Source organism: Tupaia chinensis, unplaced genomic scaffold, assembly GCF_000334495.1.
Source record: "Tupaia chinensis unplaced genomic scaffold, TupChi_1.0 Scaffold000199_1, whole genome shotgun sequence".
In the NCBI taxonomy this organism is placed as follows: Eukaryota; Metazoa; Chordata; class Mammalia; order Scandentia; family Tupaiidae; genus Tupaia; species Tupaia belangeri.
Window position 1 is genome coordinate 4,828,192 of NW_006159674.1, and position 19,798 is coordinate 4,847,989.

Sequence of the window (19,798 nt, forward strand, 5' to 3'; positions counted from 1 at the left end):
ATAAAAGTTTCATATTAGCACAAAAGTAGAAACTAAGTTAACGACACAGAACAGAGAACACCAACATGATGTGAATACTAAGAATTTATTTTACAGTTAGTTTTATTTGAGTGGCTTAGTCTGTGGACTTTGAGTTATTCACCGTGAAATTCCTTCTCAGCTCTGCCTCACAGTATGATAGATAAACAACTTTCACTCTCTAAGTCTCACTTTTCTTATCTGTAAAATGGGGATAAAAATAACCATAGTAGAATGTTATAAAGATCAAATTAAATGTATATTCATTAACCTTTTTAAATTTTATTTAAAGTATTCAGTACCAAACCTAAGTGTACAGTAAATGTTAGTTAAAATATACTTTACAAATCAATGAGCAAGCCCAGAAATCTACAGGAAATTATGATGGAAAATTAATTATTTGAAAACAAATGCTTATATGTTCTATATTTACATTTTACGTGTTACATTTTACAGAGTACACGAATATGTTAAAACTTTAAATACAAATATTAAAAATAAATAGTTTTAAGAAAGTATAAGTGGTTATTTCCCTCATATTGCAATGAGAGAGCTTTAATTAATGAAACAAAATTACCATGAACAAGAAAAAATAAACTTTAATTTTTCTGTAGAAAACTGTTAAGATGCTCCAAGTAAAGAAAATTCACCATAAATATAAAAGAAAACAAAAACTGAGAAAAAAATTTTCAGCAAGATGCATAACAGATACAGAGGTTATAACTTTAATATATGAATAGTTCTTTGAAATCAATACCAAAATGGAAAGAAATCTGCTGATTATAATGTTTATGGTAATGTCTTTGACTGGACTGATACACATTGCATTCATGATGGAAAAATTTATTTAGTATGCTGTAATAAAAGACAGTGACTTAAACGTAAAAACTTTTTTAAAAAGAAACATAATGCAAGCCACAAATATGGGTTATTCATATTAAATTTCAAATTTTCTAGTGGATATCTTTTTTAAAAAATAAACTGGGGCCAGCAGGTGGTGTGGTGGTTAAGGCGCTGGATACTCCCACATGGCCAACCACAGTTTGAGTCCTGGACCTGGTGGGTTGTTTTCTCACTTTCAGCTTCTCTCTCTGTGTTTGCCTTTCTCTGGTCAAACTAAAATAAATGAATAAACAAATAAAATTTAATAAATAATTCTTTGTTTAAAAATTTTAAAAAAGCAGCAAGTGAAATTTAAAAAAAAAATTAATACCAAAAATGCTAACAACTCAAAAAAATGCAAAGGATCTGAACAAACATTTTACAAAATAAAGAATTAAAAAATAAGTAAAAATTGGCAACAATAATTTAAAAGTTATTAATTTCATCAATTCAGAAATGTAAAGTCAAAGACATCCACAAAGGTAAATGTTAAAATAAATCTTGTACACTGCTATGTCAGGAACTACCTAAAACTGACTCAAATATGGGAAGCATTGTGCATCTCCCATTTAACCCACAGGCATTACGGACCAGTTTAAACCTTCAAATGAGAAGTCAGAACTCATTTTTGGTAAATCGTAACATGCTGCTCACTCACTCTCTCTGCCCCTCCCTGTTCTTTCTTTTCCTCCCTAACATGGCACATGTGACTTTCACACCACTGATAATGTCCATGTCATAAATGGCAATCCAAAGAAGCAGGCCTCAAGTAAATGATAGAATGACCCCTGAGGGAAACAGGAAGACTGCTAGCTTTGGTCTGTACTCTCTGGCCATGAGCTGTGAGACAGCTGAAAAATGAGGCATATATCACTTCGCCAAATGTAAAACAACCAAATCAGTGCTTCTTCTGGTAGGTTCTGTAATTCAACTCCTACTCCAGTCCTCCAGAATCAGAAATTGGGACCTGGAAATAGGTATTTTTTAACAAGCACCCCAATTAATGCTCAGGCACTTTAAAGTTTAAAAACCATTGTCATGGCAGACCACTAAGTCCCCTCTAAAACCAAAACTCAAGTATTCTGAAGGAAAAAATGTGTATGCTGAGTGGTAGTTTCATTCTGTACAACCCACCTCAACTGTCAAATTTGGGTCCTCATACCCTTGTTATATTTGAGATGATAACTCCTTAGGTTTATTCTTCCAATCCCATTCACCAAAGCACACTCATCAAAGCTGCCAGTCTTCAAAAGTGCTTTCCAAAGGCATATAAATTCAGTTCTGAGTCCTCATGATTCAGACATTTAATCACACCATAAAGTTAATGAAATCCAATTTGAATGTAGACACCTCAACAGCTACATTGCATTGAATTCACAGCATTCATAAAATGTGAGTTTCAAAATGAATTCTTAACCTAATGGAAAGTTCAGAGGAGAATGCCCTTCTCTCATTGGTCACTGTGCAGATCTTCAGCTGCCAAGAAAAGGACCAGAGCTGTCAACAGAACGCTGTAGCCCAGGCAACCAGCCACACTGCTAGGAACTTTTCAACACTTAAAAAAATAAAAATTATTATAAAAACTTTTGATACTCTTTAGATGTTTGAACAGCCAGCCCATAATTTATAACTGTAATGAGGTCTAGGTGTCAATTTCCACCTATCAATTTAGGGCCTCCCATCATTAAAAGCCCAGTAATGGATTGCTCTTTTGGAACTCCTGATTCAAGGTGATTGCCATAGAGTGTCTTTCTCCAGTGGTGTATGGTCTCTAGGGTAAAAGGAAATAGATGCTATGTTTCCAAGATCCCAACAATTTAATATTTAAACAGCAGGAAATAAAAATGCCATGGGACCTCCCAACATTCTAATGTTGTCTTGATGTTTGACATTCACTAGGTGAAAACATCTGTGTAACTGATTCTGAGCTTTCCACCCAGATGTTCTACCATAGTGGCAACTCAATTCTGAACTGAAACTGGGCAGGGTTTACAGATATTACAAAATGCCTGTGTAAGCTTCTTGTATTGGGAATGTCTCTTTACACATTAGCTTTTCCTCTTTGGACAGTGTAGCTTTACCTGAAAAGACCTCAGGATTGGCAGAAATGCTTAGATCAATCTTCTCAACGATGGTTTCTCTTCTTCAAACACTTCTAGTCATTGTTAAGCTAAATGGAAAGTAGGCCAAATCCTTTCTTAATATTTTTTCTTAAAGACAGTTGCTGAAATCTACTCATTCTTTAAAAGTTATTTACCTGAAGTAGAAACCATGCATATAAAGGAAGGAGACAGGACTCTCAGAATGTCTTGTATACTCTTTGAGTCTAATGTGCTGAACTGCAAATTTAATCCACTGAAGTGGTTTCATGCAAACGCTCCTCTCAAATTCTTTTTGTACAAAATCTTGATGCATAATGTATAGAGTCTGAAAATGGATTAAACTACATTTGGAGATGCTTTGAGTTGTGTGTGTATTTTTTTAAGCAAGCAAAAATGAACGGGTTTTTTTGTTGTTGCCTATTTTAACCCTTCTTGCTTTCAAGCAATCACACTTGGATTGTATCTTCTCAAAGCTGCCTTCCACACAATGATTTTTGTCTCTGTCAAAATGCTTGAAATGTAAAAAGTTTTAATTTGAAATATGACCCAGCTATAGTGCTAGTGCTATAGTGCACTGCTAGTAAGCTGCTGCTCCACAGACTGGGGCTACATGAAATGCCAAGATTCAATTCCCAGTTCAACCTAGTGGCTAGGCACAGTAGCACATGCCTGTTTTTCCAGCAACTCAGGAGGCTAAGAAAGGAGAATGATAAGTTAAAGCCTGGCCTGGGCAACACGGTGAGGCCCTGACAAAAGAAAAAAAAGTGCTAGGTATAGTGCCTATGCATGTAGTCCCAGCTGGAGACTGAGGTAGGAGGATCATGACATGGCAAGACCTTGTCTTAAAAACAACAACAACAAAATGGAGCCGGCAGATAAATTGCTGGACTCCAACATGGACTCACACATGTTTTGGGTCATGGACCTGTTGGCTTGAAAAATCACACTGGGCACGTGTGCATGTGTGCTCACTATCCCAGGAGAATGGAGAAGGGATTTCAGCATGGCCATTTCCCCTGGGTGGGGGATGAATTCTCATTTTCCCTCTTACTGTCTCTGTCTCTCTGTCTCTGTCTCTGTCTCTTTCTCTCTCTCTCTCTGGCACAAGAACACATGCCCTAAGGGAAAAAAAAAACAACTCTAAAACAAGCAAAACTTCTCAACTAAAGTAAGCAAATCCAGTGGCAAAACCTTCTGATTTGGGGGCCAGCAGGTGGTGTACTGGTTAAGGCACTAGACTCCATAAGGTCAATTGTGATTTGAGTTCTAAGACCTGGCAGCTTGAAACTCATGCTGGGCATGTTTGCATGTATGCCCAAAATCCTGAGAGGAGACTGGAGGACAAGGGATAATGGTGTGGCCATCCCTCCTTGGGTGGTCAGGGGTGATTTCTCATTTTCTGTCTCTCTGGCAAGTGCACATACCTTATAGCAAAGAAACCCTTCTCATTTATTCCTGTAAGATAATTCAACAATCAAATAAGCAAATGCTTGGTATTTACCAAATAAAATACTTCCTGGTCCTCCATGATCTTAATTACCCTGGGGACTGTGCCAGTCTGTGTGTTAGCAGTAGCAGGTGTGGTAAATGCACAGAGGTACATTCTACCAGTGCCCAATTTGGGCCAAATAAGTGACAAGGGAGATGACCAAGGGGAATTGACAAAGCCTCCAGAGGAATCACAGAAACTTGGCTACAATCTTGCATTTATGTCTCAGTGGGTCAGTGAGTCAGCAATGCTCTGTTTAATCATTTGCTTATTTTCCCTATACTATTGGAAAATTACAATTTACTACTGGTAAATTGTAATGGAATGAAAATCACAGCTATAATGAGGAGATTTGGACTCAAGCTATATAAGTCTGACACTACCCAGTTATGTGACTTTATATTCATTTTCTTGCTTGTTTCAGGTTCATCATCTGTAAAGAAAGGAGAACCATCTTCCTCTAGCTAGCTCTCTGCATTCAGGGACTTAAAAAGAACCAAATGAGAAAAGTGGGAAAGGACTTTGTAAGTCTCAAACTTCATCTATCCTGATGAGTTCTCTTCTGCTTTGTGAATGTAGCCCCAACCAGAGCTTTTCAGCTGACAACCCTCACCTATGACACTTAGAAGCAGGACTTTCAAGACTAGGCAGTGGTGCAGCAGTGGCACAGCTGGACTTATGTAGGAAGGGTCCTGGGTTTACATCTGGGGACCTCCGTGAGCACACTGGTTCGTGCATGTGCCTGTGATCCAGGTCAGCTGGGACTAGGGCTGGATCATGTTGTGATGACCCTATTGGGAGTGGGTAGGTCTTTGTGTCTCTCTCTCTCTTTCTCTCACTCTCATGGAAGAAATAAATAAAAATAAAACGTATTTAAAAATAAATATATTGGGAACCAGCAGTTAGCGTATGTCGCTGGACTCCCACGTAGTCAACTGTGGTTCACGCCCCGGACCCGGTGGCTTAAAACTCACGCCAGGCGCGTGTGTGTGCGTGCCCAAGATCCTGAGAGGAAAATGGAGGAGAAGGGATTGCGGCGTGAACATCCCCCCTGGGGGGTGATTTCTTGCTTTCTGTCTCTATGTCTCTGTCTGGTGAGCGCACGCACCCTATAGCGAAAATCTCTCCAAAAAAATAATTAATTAATTAAATTAAATAAATATATTAAATGTTGTAATATCATCTTTTTAAAAAATAAAGATGGAGTCCAATACATACAGAGACTCAACTCTCAACCCCCCAAGCATTTCTCACAGCCTCCTGTATGAACTATTCACTTTGATCTGCCTAGCTCTTGACCTTGGAACTAAACTTTGCTTCTGTTTGCCTCATCTCTCCAGGTTAACAGGTAGTTCCAGGTATCTGGTTTGGTCTTTTGATCCTCTTCTCCATCATGATTCAAATAATTCACTTAATCACACTCCCTTTACCCTACTCCAAATGGTCCCAGCATCATCTATGCAACCACCATTAATGGGACACACAAAAAAAGGTTGTTATGTGAGTATAGGAGTGGAGGTATGCCAAAACAGGCAGTGCAGGGATTTCCCCTAGTACTGAGGGCATTTTTCTTTTGGAGCTACACACTTGGAACAATTAGAAAATTTCCAATTTTGTGAAACAGGTACCTTGGGAAACAAAGACGAGAGAGTTAAGATAGTTTTTTTCCCCGCTCTTTAGCATCCTTTCCAATTTTTTTCTTTTCTTTCTTTTTTAAATTTTAAAATTTTGTCACAGAGTGTGTCCCTTTACCAGAGAGAGATAAAGAGAGAAAGAGAGGGGCCAGCAGGTGGTATAATGGTTAGAGCTTTGGACACTCCCACATGACCAACCATGGTTCAAGTCCCGGACCTGGTGGCTTGCTTTCCCACATTCCCTCTGTCTCTCTGTCTCTCTCTGGTCAAATTAAAACAAATGACTGAATAAATAAAATTAAATAAACAATTAAAAAAGTGAGAGTATGAGATATATCAAACCCCCCCCCCCATGGGGCATAATCACACTGCAATCCCTTCTTCTCCATTTCTTCCTCCTGTCAGGATTTTGGGCACTCACACACAGCCACCTGGTATGTTTTCTTTTTTTTTTTTAATTTTTGGAGAGGTTTTCACTATAGGGCGCATGTGCTCGCCAGACAGACAGAGAGAGACAGAGACATAGAGACAGAAAGCGAGAAATCACCCCCCAGGGGGGATGGTCACGCTGAAATCCCTTCTCCATTCTCCTCTCAGGATCTTGGGCACGCACACACACACGCCCGGTGTGAGTTTTAAGCCACCAGGTCCGAGACGCGAACCATGGTCGACTACGTGGGAATCCAGCGACATAGCCATTACGCTAACTGCTGGTTCCCTGGTATGTTTTCTAAGCCTCCAAATCTGGGACTTGAACCACACAGTTGACCGTATGGGATCCACCACCTTAACCACCACACCACCAGCTGGCCCTCTTTCCATCTTTAACTAGTACCACCCACCAGCTTGTGTCAAAAACACAGAAGAACCACATCCTGCTCATGTCTCTCCATATAGACCTTGATTCATGGGCGGAGTATAATGGAAAAGGAAGATTTATTCAAGCTCAAATTCATTCCCCATAACTTCACAACACTGTAGGCATTAACACACACTTCTTTTTTATTTACACCATGAACTGAGGGCAAGGACCATGTCTTCCTTGCCCACTGGAGTATTGCTAGAGTAGCACAGTATCCGGCATGCTGTAGATGTTTTAAAAATATTTGCCTCCTGAATGAATACATGAGAAGAAAAAAACAAAGGAATATTTAGAAGATTTCTTACTATCTGATGCTGATCAAGAGTAGAGTTAATGATTTAGAGAACAAGGATCCAGCAGCACAGCCCACTAATACCTTTTAAAACGTGTTGATGCTCATAAATCCAAAATAAACGACCTGTAAAATCACTTAAGAAGAAATAATACGCATTTAATCAGGCTTCCAGAGGAAAGTCTGAAGGAAAAGCAGAGAATTTCAAGAAGAATTATTAAATCCCTTCAAATTCAATCACTGGCCTAGCAGAGACACGCTGCATGTCCCTCTGCCCACAGGGCTGTCACTTTAGGCAGTCCTGCTCAACCCTTCGTTACGAAACTCCTAAATTATAGCCACCTCCCGAAGCCAGAGAGAACAGCTTTGGATCAGCTGAAAAGGGCAAGTCCTCTTACAGGCCTCCCTACCTAACACACTCTTCCACCTTCCATAGAGAGATCTGAAATAAAGAGGGGAGAGGGGAGGGAATTGAACACATCACCCACATAGCAAAGCCCACATCTTCAAAGTCTTACACGCAGCTTTAGCTTTATGTCAAAAGGGCTCTTCCTCTGGCAAATAAAATTCAAAACACTGTGAAATGCCAGTATGTGCTTCTGCCTTCTCATCCTGTTGAAGTTTCAGGACTGTAACAGTGTGCTTGTACCTCCCATTCTATCCTGAATTTTACCTCTCAGTCTGCTAATAATAGTTACTTTACCTTTCTCGGAGTTTGATTAAGGTCCTGAGGGTGGTAGCAAAGCGAATCCATGTTTTTGTTACAAACTCAATTAGCAGTGGTTGAAAATTGCTCTCTTCAACAAAGTTAAATAAATTGTTAATGAGAAATTTACCTTCACTGGATTTGCTAGTTGCCTTATTAGCTTGGAGTCAACACTATTAAAGGAGAAGATGTTTATTAAAGCTTAAGGTGTTTGCCGGATTGAATGTTAAAAAGAAGATGGCAGGATAGCACTATTGGCTGCCTGCTTCTGACACCTGGAGAGGCTTTCATGATCAATCCAACATGAGTGACCTCAGGCCCTCGTTCAGGTCTACTCTTCAGGGAAACAGTGACTTACCTGATAGGCAAAAATGCCACAGAGGCTTGGATACCTAAAGCTTCTCTTTTCACCTATCGTCATGAGAGCATTTTCTAAGCTGAATGGATATTAGCCCAAAGAAAGACCACCCAATTGTAGACGAGTCCATACAGCATATAGGAACACATTTCCTTTTCTGTTAAGGAAGAAACTGAAATCCCCCCACCATAAATGTCAGGGTCATAGGAGAAGGAGGCTATTTACTCAAGAAAGTTGACATGCAGATCTTGAAACCACCTACTCAAAGAAGAGAGTAAAGTCTCCCTGATATGACATTCCTAAAATGCCTTATGTTAATAACTAGGACCAACTCCAGGCAAAGTTGTGACGTTGGTCAAGGCTGTTTTCAGCCCCTTCTCCATTACGTTCTCTCTCAAAACTCTTCTTTGGCACTTCTACCACATAGTCTCTGTGTTAGAATCTGGAGACTGGTTCTCTCAGAGCTACTGCCTGGCCCTCCATAGGTGGGAAAGCTGAAGGTCTTATTTCTCAGAATTTTCCTGCAATTTAGCTTCCATGTGAAACTTCACTTCAGTCAGGCAGACACTTCTTCTGGAAATTTAAAAAGTAGAAGTAGACACCCCTGCTGCTAACCAGTGCACTTCAGAGATATGGGGGAGCTATAACAAGAAACCTAGGATCCACATCCTAACCCTGTGGCTATCAAAAGGCACGTCAAGGGCACCTATTCTGTTGATGCAGGTAGGGATAGATGTGGTGAGGTTCACAAGCCCGCAGTTATAAAGGTGACCTCTTATTCACCAACTTGATCATGGACAAAGAGCCTTAGTGGGCTAATCTTAAGGTGTGATACTGAGGTGTCATTCCTGAAAGTTCTGCCTGAAACCTACTCCTCCAGTCTTTCCAGTGATTTTTATGAGCCTCTTATTCCTTGTACAAAATCTGTGTCTCCTGTGTGTAGCTAGACTTGATTCTGTTATCTATAATTAAACTCTAACAGAAATACTTTCTTCCCATATGCCAAGTGCCTTAATACTTGGCCCTCCATCTTCTCCAATGAAATGATTTGATAAACTAATTCACAATGAAGACTCAAAAATTAATAAAGTAACTTCTTATGGTTAATTGGTTTAACCAAACAGTTGTTAGTGGTGGATATCCAACCATAAATGGTCTATGATACTGTTGGAGACTGTTTCCCTAGACAGGAGGCAAAAGTTTGTTGTGCCTGGAAAGATTAGGTAACTTCCAAAGGTTATGCAGAACCTAGGGGAAAGTGAACCTAAAGACAATGTTCTTATATACAGTCCAACCTTATCTAGAAGTGGAAACAAAGATACATGGCATCCTCTAAAATCAATCTTTGACTTGGTTGATATGCACTGGATTCACACTGGGAAAAACAATTTTTTACAGTGTAAAAATGTACAGTGATTGGGGCCATCAGGTGGCTGGTTAAGGCTCCACAATCCCACATGACCAACCATGGTTTGAGTCCTGGACGTGGCAGCATGAAAATCACACCAGGTGCATGTGTGGATGTACCCAAAATCCTGAAAGGAGAGAGGAATACAGCATGGTCATCCCCACTGGGGGTGATTTCTCACTTTCCCTCTTGGGTGAGCCCACGTGCCCTATGACAAAACTCTGGGGAGGGTAAATAAAAAATGTACAGTGATTAAATGTAAATTTTAAAACTGTAAAAATAATAAAAGTATTACAAAACAATTGTCAGTGAATCCTATGGTAGTTCTATTTTTAATTATTTTAGGAACCTCCATATTGTTGTTGATAACAGCTTGCTGGCAACCCCACTACTGGGTATCTATCCAGAGGAAATGAAATCAATACGTGGAAGGTGTTTGCACCTTCCGTGCTCATTGTAGCATTGGTCACAATAGCCGAGATATAGAACCACTTGGATGTCCATCAGCTGAAAATGGATTGTTTTTAAATGCAAATTCAGCCATTAAAAAAAAAAAAAAAAGAAAGAAAATCCCATTATTGGCAACAACATGAATGGACCTGGAAGAGATTATGCTACATGAAATAAGCCAGACACAGAAGTACAGGTACCTCATGATCTTACTCATGCATGGAATTTTAAAAAGTTGATCTCATAGAAACAGAGAAGAGAATGGAGGTTTCCAGAATCTGAGGACAGAAGTTGGGGGGAGGAGGCTAGGACAAGGTTGGTCAGTGGGGACAAAGTCACAGTTAGACAGGAGGATGAAGACCTGATGTCCTATTGCACAGCAGGAGACACCTAACTAACAATTATTCATTGCATATGCCATGTAACTAGAAGAGATGTTCAATGTTCTCACTATAAAGAGAATAAATGTTCGAGGTGATACATATGCTCATTGTCCTGACTTGGTTGTTATATGACGTACACATCTTTCAACACATTGTCTTATGCCCATAAATAGGTACAATCATTGTGTGATGACTAAAAATAAACATAAATAAATACAGCAAAAATTTTCAAGAGACCCTAACCTGCCTTTCCAAGCCACCACTCCTCCTCAAGGACATGAAGGCAGGTTTTCATTTATTCTTTCTACTGGGCTCCAGACTAAATTAAATTAAAAGCCAGCTAATTCAGACGCAAAAATCCTGGGTGCTTTTCAGGAATGAAACTGTCTTCTCTCCTCCCCAGGGCCTTTCATACCATTATGGTGTAGTCCCAAGCTATCAATGATGGTGAAAAAAATGGGGTTTTACGGTGGAGGAAAGAGGCTATTCAAACTGCTCCTGATTTTTATAAAAGAGAGATCTTTTGATCTTTGAAACAGCCAAAAGGGCAGTTTGATCTTCCTCAAACTCATTTATTTTAGATTCTTGCAAATTTCTTTTCTGTAGGTTTACTTCCTTAGAAAACTCAATATTCAATTGAACAGTGACTTTTATACATTGAAATGCAATATTGAATAGCTGAAGCCTAATAAATGCCATGCCGGCTATATAGGATATTTTAAAAATCATGAAAGGGCCGATTGAGCCTGATCCAGGCAAAGATGACAAAGCGAATTCAATGCTTCTTTTGAAAATGAGTCATGGTCAGAAATACTCACTTTGACCAAAAGCATTTCTTTGAATGCCAGAGGTAAATTTGCTCACTTTCATTTTCTGCCTGGGTTTCAAATCGGCCCTGCAGAACTGAACAAAATCAACTCGGAGAGGCCTTGGCAGCTGTTCCAGATGTAAATGTGCACAGGATAGTGAGATTGGGCTAACTGCTTTCAATGTTTTATTTTCAAATTATGCAGATGATATTCAGATATGGATTGACCAGACTTTGTATATTTTTTCAGGGAGGAGTCGACTGTTGCTGTTCTCTGCTACATTAACATTCCCGAGGACCACCCCTTCTTTTCCTTAGAAGAGGATGTTTTATTGTCATGAGCCTCCAAATTACTGGCGAAGGGAGAATCTGACATATGTTCCTGGTCATGGGGGCTCAAGGGAGGACAGGCGCAACATACTCAATCGATTAGCCAAAAGGAACAGGCTTTGATGTCAGGGCACATTTCCAAATTTCATTTAAGACTCAAACGATCTGGGGGAAATCAAAGTTCTCAATCAGAATTTCTGTCCCACTCCTTCGGGTGTAGACATGACCAGAGGAACCTGTGTTAACTATTTGTGTTGATCACTCACTCTAAGAATGTGCTCCTTTTCTCCACCCGTTCAACCTGAGGCCTCTTAAGAAGATGGAGAGCTTCATTCATCATTTTCTTCTTGCCACGTGCATTTCTTCCTTCTTGGTCATGTGTGTTAAGGAAATGCAGCTTAGCATTGCCGAAGAGACATTGTTTTGTAGCAGCTCTCTCCTTGGCATGGCCTCCTAAGAAGGTCTGATTATTAAAGTGTTACAGTCACACCCTATGTTTTGTACCCCCTCTAAATCAGCTGAAGACTGGATTGGAATTGGGAAAGGAACTGATACAGGAAGAGCTGGAAGCCCCAATGGGGAGGAATAAAAAAAAAGGAAGAGCAGTGGAGGAGAATGGAGAGTCAAAGATGTGTTGTCGATTTGGGTTGTCTCACTTTCAGAAACAGCAAAGTCAAGAAGAGGAACCAAAGAGGATGTCAGTTGAGAGATCATGATTTAGATTTCTGGTAAAATATGATTGTATGTGGTTCTTGGATATCCAAGCAGAAATATCAAATCTTAGGCACAGACTGAGAGCCTGAGCCACTTTGGTTATTTACAGGCAGATGTTTATTCCAAAAATAAGAAGAAAGGAAGATTCTTTTTTTTTTTTTTTTTTTTTTTTTTTTTTTTTGAGGTGTTGCTTAAGGCGCCCTTCATTTTTTTTTTGAGAGGTTTTCACTATAGGGCACGTGCACTTGCCAGAGAGAGACATAGAGCTAGAAAGCGAGAAATCACCCCCCAAGAGGGGATAGTCACGCCGCAGTCCCTTCTCCTCCATTCTCCTCTCAGGATCTTGGGCACGCACACACACACACCCGGCGTGAGTTTTAAGTCAACGGGTCCGGGACGCAAACCGCGGTCGACTACGTGGGAGTCCAGCGACATAGCCATTATGCTAACTGCTGGTTCCCAGAAGAAAGGAAGATTCTAGAAACAACTTCCTTAGCGCTGTCTGCTCTACACTCATTATACTATGTCTGGAACAACCTACCAGCCTCAGTCTGGACATCACTATTCTATTCATCTGAACACTATCAGCTCTTCATGATTCATTTTAATATAGACCTTGTCAAGATGTAGCTTCCACAGATGAGTATGATCAAGATGACGAAGGTTCTACACAGCAGTGAACACCTTAGAGATGTTTAGCCCCCAAAAGAAAGACTTAGAGAAGACTTAACAGCACAAAAGTTCTGTCAAGAGAAAGATATTCAATAAGCCCTTTTCACTCCAGAGAACAGAAGAGAAACATTGGAAGTTACAGAAGGAAGGGATGGCAGATTTAGGCTTGAGGGAACCAATTCACACAATCATAGAAACTCTAAATAATGTACATTGTAAAACACTGAGTTCCCTATCATGGAAGTCACTCAAACAAAACTGCATCTCCATATGAAAAGGAAATGACAGAAGAAGAGACTCTCACATTTTTGCATAATATTGGGCTGGAAGGTTCTCTCGGTGTAACATGGCCTAAATGATCATGAGGTATAAAGACCCTGACACTCCTCCTTCAGGCTTGCTGCCTTACCCACAAGTATGCATTTTCTTCATGGTGTCAGGGTTCCAAGCACATTTCTTCGAGAATCAGTGATAAAGGTATCGCCAATCTCTTGGAGCCTTTTTAGTTTATCTATTTATTCCAGAAGTGAAAGAGAGAAAAAGGCAGGCATTCTCAACAGAACCTTCATGCCACAATCTACCCATAGCCTCAGCCAGCCAGGTCACAGGAATTGGTACATGTACACTCAACAAGTACAGAGGGACCTCCGGACACAAACCAGAGACCTTCCCAAGTGGCCTCAGCATTTTGGGCTTATGGACTACTACTTAGAGTCTTTTGATTAAGGAATCATATCTTTTCTATCTTAAGACCATCAAAGGACTATCTTCCTACATGAGCACCTCTCTCTTTTTTTGGAGAGGTTTTTGATATAGCAAAACCTATAGGGCATGTGCGCTTACCAGAAAGACAGAGAGAGACAGAGAGACAGAAAGTGAGAAATCACCCTTGAGAGGGGATGGCCACACCACAATCCCTTCTCCTCCTTTCTCCTCTCAGGATTTTGGGTATGCACACACATGCACCTGGCATGAGTTTAAGCCACCAGGTCTGAGACTCCAACCTCAGCCGACTACATGGGAATCCCGTGACATAGCCATTACACCAACTGCTGATCCCAATGAGCACCTCTCTCTTAAAGATGAATAAACTATCTGTAGCCTAAAAAAAAGAATGGTTGATAATTTATATCCATGAACGAAGTCTAAGTAGAGGATTCCAGGCAACTCAAACATAAAATTCTGAGCTTTGAAGTCTGAATATATAAAGACCTGCCCACACCTGTTCCTAGGGCCATTAACCCTCCAATAGACATTTGGGGGAAAACACTGTTTTGTTTTGCCCCCACCCCCACCCCCGTGGAAGCAAAGGAATGCTTCCTTTTGTTTTCTTCAAGAATATTTTCAAACACATAAATATTAATATCTAGATTTCTACACACTCATCAATATATTGTCCATAGGTTTCTTACATTCCTAGGCCTAGGGAACGAAAGATATGCAAGAGGTGATGTCTTTCAAGGCATGGCAATAAAAATCAATGACTGCACTCAGAACTGCATGTGCTCTGCATCCAGTCTAACATCAGTCTGAAATACACAACGGTGACAAGATTGCCTTTGTCACTCAGTTAGTGCTTCTTGTCTCCTTTTATTCACTTTGCTGTTTTTCGGTTGTAATTTTATCAGGCAATTGGATCGAGCTATAAACTTCTTCTGGAATAGCACCTCCAAATACTCACCCAAGAGTAGTCTGGGCAAAGTTTTCGGTGTCAGGAATAAAAATGTTGTACCTGAAAAAGGAGTACAACTAAGTAGAAATATAAAATGGCAGAAAGAGGCTGCCTCTCTAATAAGAGGCAGGAAGTTCAAAACTAGGAAAAAAATCGAGAAACCTGGCTTCGAATAATTAAGACCCAGTCTCCCAACTGCATGGTCTCCATTCCACTGCAAGCCCCTGCAAGACAGACCATCTGCCAATTGCCCTAGCAAGGATGTGTCACCAAGTAGAATAGGTCTATCGGCACAGCTGGTTTTTGCACTCATTAATTCTGGGATAAAGTCAAGAAAAATCCTCCCATGCAGAAGTCAACACTAATCTCAGTGGCTGCAATCCTTAAATAGCCAAAGACCTTCTAAGGAAACAAAAGAGTAAGAGCAATGAAATTCCAGCACAGAAAATAGAACTTTGTTAAACATCATTTGTAAATGAAGTGATAGGGTATAGTTTGGAGAAAATGCTCACTGATAATAAACTAAAAGCTTGATAGTTGTCCCTTCAGTCTCTCCAAATTTCCTGTCAGTAAAATCCTATCAAAACAAGCAAGCAAAAATACGTTTCTATTTCATTTTCTATTTCAGTACAAAATACAGCTCTTAAAATGTCAGTTTCATCTCAGTTGGCCTTTCCAAGAATGTGCATAGTTAAACGTCAATGAACTGTAGTATTTGGAGGATGGCGTTTAATTAAATTTTCAGGTTAACTGAGGGCAAAGCAGAAAACTTTCTTTTTTGGTTCTGGTAGGATTTAATATAAGATGTTGGTGGGGGCAGGGAGGAGATGATGTTGTCTGTGAGAGCCAGGAATCTAGGTTTGCAGACAATTTCTTAGAAAGTCATATGCTTAAAAAATCTGACAAAAGATTTAAAAAAAAAATCATTGTCAGCTGTGCTCATAGATGTAGTCTTAAGTAGAGCTCTCTCTGAGAAGATGAACTGCAGCCCATATCTCAACTCAGAACTTGTGGGTCTTCTCCCCACCCATCTACCTGAACCCAATTCTTATTATTAGGGCATCGCAGGACCAAAGAGTAAAAGAAAAAATATTCACAAGAAGAAAGGGCAAAATCACCTTGCTTACTATCCTAAGTGAGTGCTAACTTTTGCCTACATTCAGCCCTGCGAAGGAAGGCAGGGAGGCAAGTTTTACCTCTTAATTAGAATGGCTTTCACTCTTTGGATAATGTTATGCCTTTTGATATTTGAAATTGTGCTATACAGAGAGAGTGATTTGCATAACACTTCATGTCTTTACCAGATTCAGGGAATGTAATACCACCACCATCACTATCATCATCATCATCATCATCATCATCATCATCATCATAAACAAGTATTTTTTAGAACACAGTGTAGACTCAGACTAGTACACATGTCTCAATGTCGGGAAGTGTAAAGGAGAAAGCGAGTTGAGAGGCAATTTAAAAGAGAACTAAACCGTTCAAAACATTCTCCTGAAAACACTTTCAAAATTCTAAGAAGGCAAGCAAAATTAATTTAATTCTAAAGTTAGATACTTTTTATAATTAGCACCTTGTCTTTTTGTTTAAATTATAATAGTCAAATATATTTTATGTGATATATGAATATTTAACGTATAATTGAGGCACTTGTGTAAATGATGAGTGCAGAAAATACATTCCATTTTAGTCTTTTCATTTTATGTTTTTGCAACTTAATACTAATTGGATCCTAATCTCATTATTTTAAGAGTTGGCAGTTTGTATCTTGAATGTGATGGCAGTGAAAGATCATCTCTGATCATCATGGTCTTGTTTAGGCACCAATTTCCAAATACAACACTGGTTGAGTGGGAAAGTATTGTCCACTATACATTCGGTGGTCTAGGTTCCAGAATACATTTTGGCAAAAGGTGAGGACTGGATCGCTTTAATGAAATAACTACCTCCCTGCTTTAATTACTCATCTGCTCTTCCTGAATCAGCAATAGAAATCAATTCATGAATTTGTTGATTATGGTTTAAAAAAAAACATAGGGAGCTTCCTCAGGAGCACCCCATGGAGTGCTTCTGGGAAAGTGGGATGCTCCATCCTTCAGTCCTCAGGACGAAAAGTCTCAGACATTTGCTACAGAACTTAGAGACCAGTGTCCACCCACCATGAAAACCAAGTAGCCTACAACTTTTGTTTAATTAGTGTAGTTATTTCCTCCATGAGCAGTGCAGAGACAAAAATACTGTGCCCCATCAGGGTCCTGATGCCAAAGCCCAACGCCAGTCTCAGCAAGCCTTGAATCATGTGCATGTAGGAGTCCGGTATACTCAGGGAGGTCTCCAAGATTCAAATCTGGAACCTCCCCCTGGTCATCAGTCTTGAAGAATGTCATGTTTTGTGACTGCACCACCGCCTGGCCCCCAGCAAGTTCTTTTGATTCTCCAAACTCCAAAGAAGGGAAATGGTCTCCAATGAGAGTTTGAAGGTCTTGTCTCCCCAGATCTGAGCAGGGCCAGTCAGGTTCAGTTCTCTGGCTCTGACTCCACAGGCTCAGGAATGTTGCCTTTATTACTCAGATTGCAGGCTACTTCCCACCCCCTAGAATACAACACACTTGCCCTCACATATTTTACACCATGAGATAAATAGGTAGGATGTGGGGAAATGGAATAAAAATCTGTGTATAATCATCACCATTCCTGAAAGAAGAATCTCAGGCATATACTCAGCTCAAATATGAACCAGGGCATATCCAACAAGTCTGTCTCTGACATTGGACATGGACAAAATAAGCCGAATACTTCTTTTCTTACTTCATTCATGACTAACCATCAAAGACAAATTATGAAGAAGTTCAAGCATAAGGCAGAGAAACAAAACATGCCAAGGTCAGTAATAAAAAAAAGAAACCATGGCATTTTATTTCCCATTGAATTAATCAGAACACTATCAGTTGTTAGTGACTGATATAAACACAACTCAAACTAGTTGCAACCAAACATGGAGTATATAGGTTCATAAACATGGAAATTCAAAGGGTGTCATGCTTCAGATAATGCTGAATCCAGGTACTTAAATGATGCTTCCATTGTTCCTTCACTCTACCACCATTTCTTGGCTTTGGTTCTTCTGCGTTGGCTTCATTGATCTCTCCACAGTTTCCAATGAACCAGCAGTTACAGGTTTATTTCTTTTTTAAAAAAATTTAATTAATTTATTTATTTTTAATTTTCTTTATATACATTCAGTCACATTATTTAGCTTACGATGTGAACATTTCAATATGTGAACATTTCTCCCCAGACCAGTGGATCAAAATATCTTCAACCGATAACACCACACCTCCCCATCCCGTCCATGCTCTGTCTCCATATCCCTCCTCCAAATGTCCTTCCTTAGGCCCCACTCCTCCACACACACTACATCTGGCATTCACACCCATCTCTTGTGTTTGTACAACCTTTAGTCAATCAGTTTCAGTCATAGAGTGCAGACATTTGGTATATATTAAGTGGAGACATACAATGTCTCTCCTTCATATCCTGGCTTGCCTCACTCAGCAGTAAATTTTCCATATTCTTCCACTTTCTGTCAAAAGCCAGGGTTTTGTTGGTTTTTATGGCTGAATAGTATTCCATAGAGTATATGTGCCACAGTTTTTCAATCCATTTATCTGTATGGGGGCATTTGGGTTGATTCCATGTCATAGCAATTGTGATTAGTGCCACAATAAACATCCATGTGCAAGCACTTTTCCAATGAAGAGTTCTGTCCTTTGGGTAGATCCCAGGGATTGAGATTGCTGGATCATATGGTAGTTCTATTTGTAGATTTTTTGAGGAATCTCCAAATTGTTCTCCACAGTGGCTGGACCAATTTACATTCCCATCAGCAGTGTAAAAGAGTTCCCCTTTCACCATATCCCCGCCAACACTTATCATTTTTTGATTTTTAATCTTAGGCATTCTGACTGGGGTTTAGGTGGCACCTCATTGTTGTTTTGATCTGCATTTCCCTTACAATGAGGGATGTTGAGCACTTTTTCATATGCCTTTTAGCTATTCTTATGTCATCTTTAGAGAGTGGTTTTTTCAACTCATTCTCCCATCTTTTAATAGGGTTGATCATTTTTTTTTTTCCAAATAGAGGCTTGAGTCCCTTGTGTATTCTGGTTATCAGCCCCTTATCTCAGGAATAACCAACACTTATCATTTTTTGATTTTTAATCTTAGGCATTCTGACTGGGGTTTAGGTGGCACCTCATTGTTGTTTTGATCTGCATTTCCCTTACAATGAGGGATGTTGAGCACTTTTTCATATGCCTTTTAGCTATTCTTATGTCATCTTTAGAGAGTGGTTTTTTCAACTCATTCTCCCATCTTTTAATAGGGTTGATCATTTTTTTTTTTCCAAATAGAGGCTTGAGTCCCTTGTGTATTCTGGTTATCAGCCCCTTATCTCAGGAATAATTTACAAAAATATTTTCCCATTTGAGGGCTGTCAATTCACACTAATTACTATGTCTTTTGCCATGCAGAAACTTCTTAGTCTGATGTAGTCCCACTTGTCTATTTTGGGGATTATCGACTGTGCTTTGGGGGTCTTATTTAAGAACTCTTTCCATACACCATTGTCTCCCAGAGTTTCCCAAATGTTTTTCAAGAGCAGTTTTATAGTTTGAGGTCTTAGGTTTAGATCCTTGATCCACCTTGACTTGATTTTTGTTAAAGGTGAGAGGTAGGGGTTCAGATTCATCTTTCAGCAGGTGGAAATCCAGTTTTTCCAGCACCATTTGCTGAGGAGGTTTTCCTTTTTCCACTGGATTGACTGGTACCCCTTGTCAAAGATCAGTTGACTGTATGTTTGGGAATTTATTTCTGGGGACTCTATTCTGTTCCATTGGTCCATGTGTCTGTTTCTGTGCCAGTATCAAGCTGTTTTGATTACCACAGCTTTGTAGTATATTTTTGGGTCAGAGAGTGAGATGCCATCAACCCCACTCTTCTTGTACAGAATT

General features: G+C 39.7%; 1 protein-coding gene across 1 annotated transcript in view; it reads left to right on the top strand.

Moving 5' to 3' along the window:
- Window positions 1-12,274, top strand: part of CABCOCO1 (ciliary associated calcium binding coiled-coil 1) — a 167,489-nt gene extending 155,215 nt beyond the window's left edge. Inside the window, exon 8 of the mRNA XM_006147077.3 lies at window positions 11,643-12,274. Within this exon, the coding sequence (XP_006147139.1) occupies window positions 11,643-11,678 (36 nt within the window). The 3' untranslated portion in view covers window positions 11,679-12,274. The remainder of the gene's footprint in view (window positions 1-11,642) is intronic.
- Window positions 12,275-19,798: the final 7,524 nt, after the last annotated feature.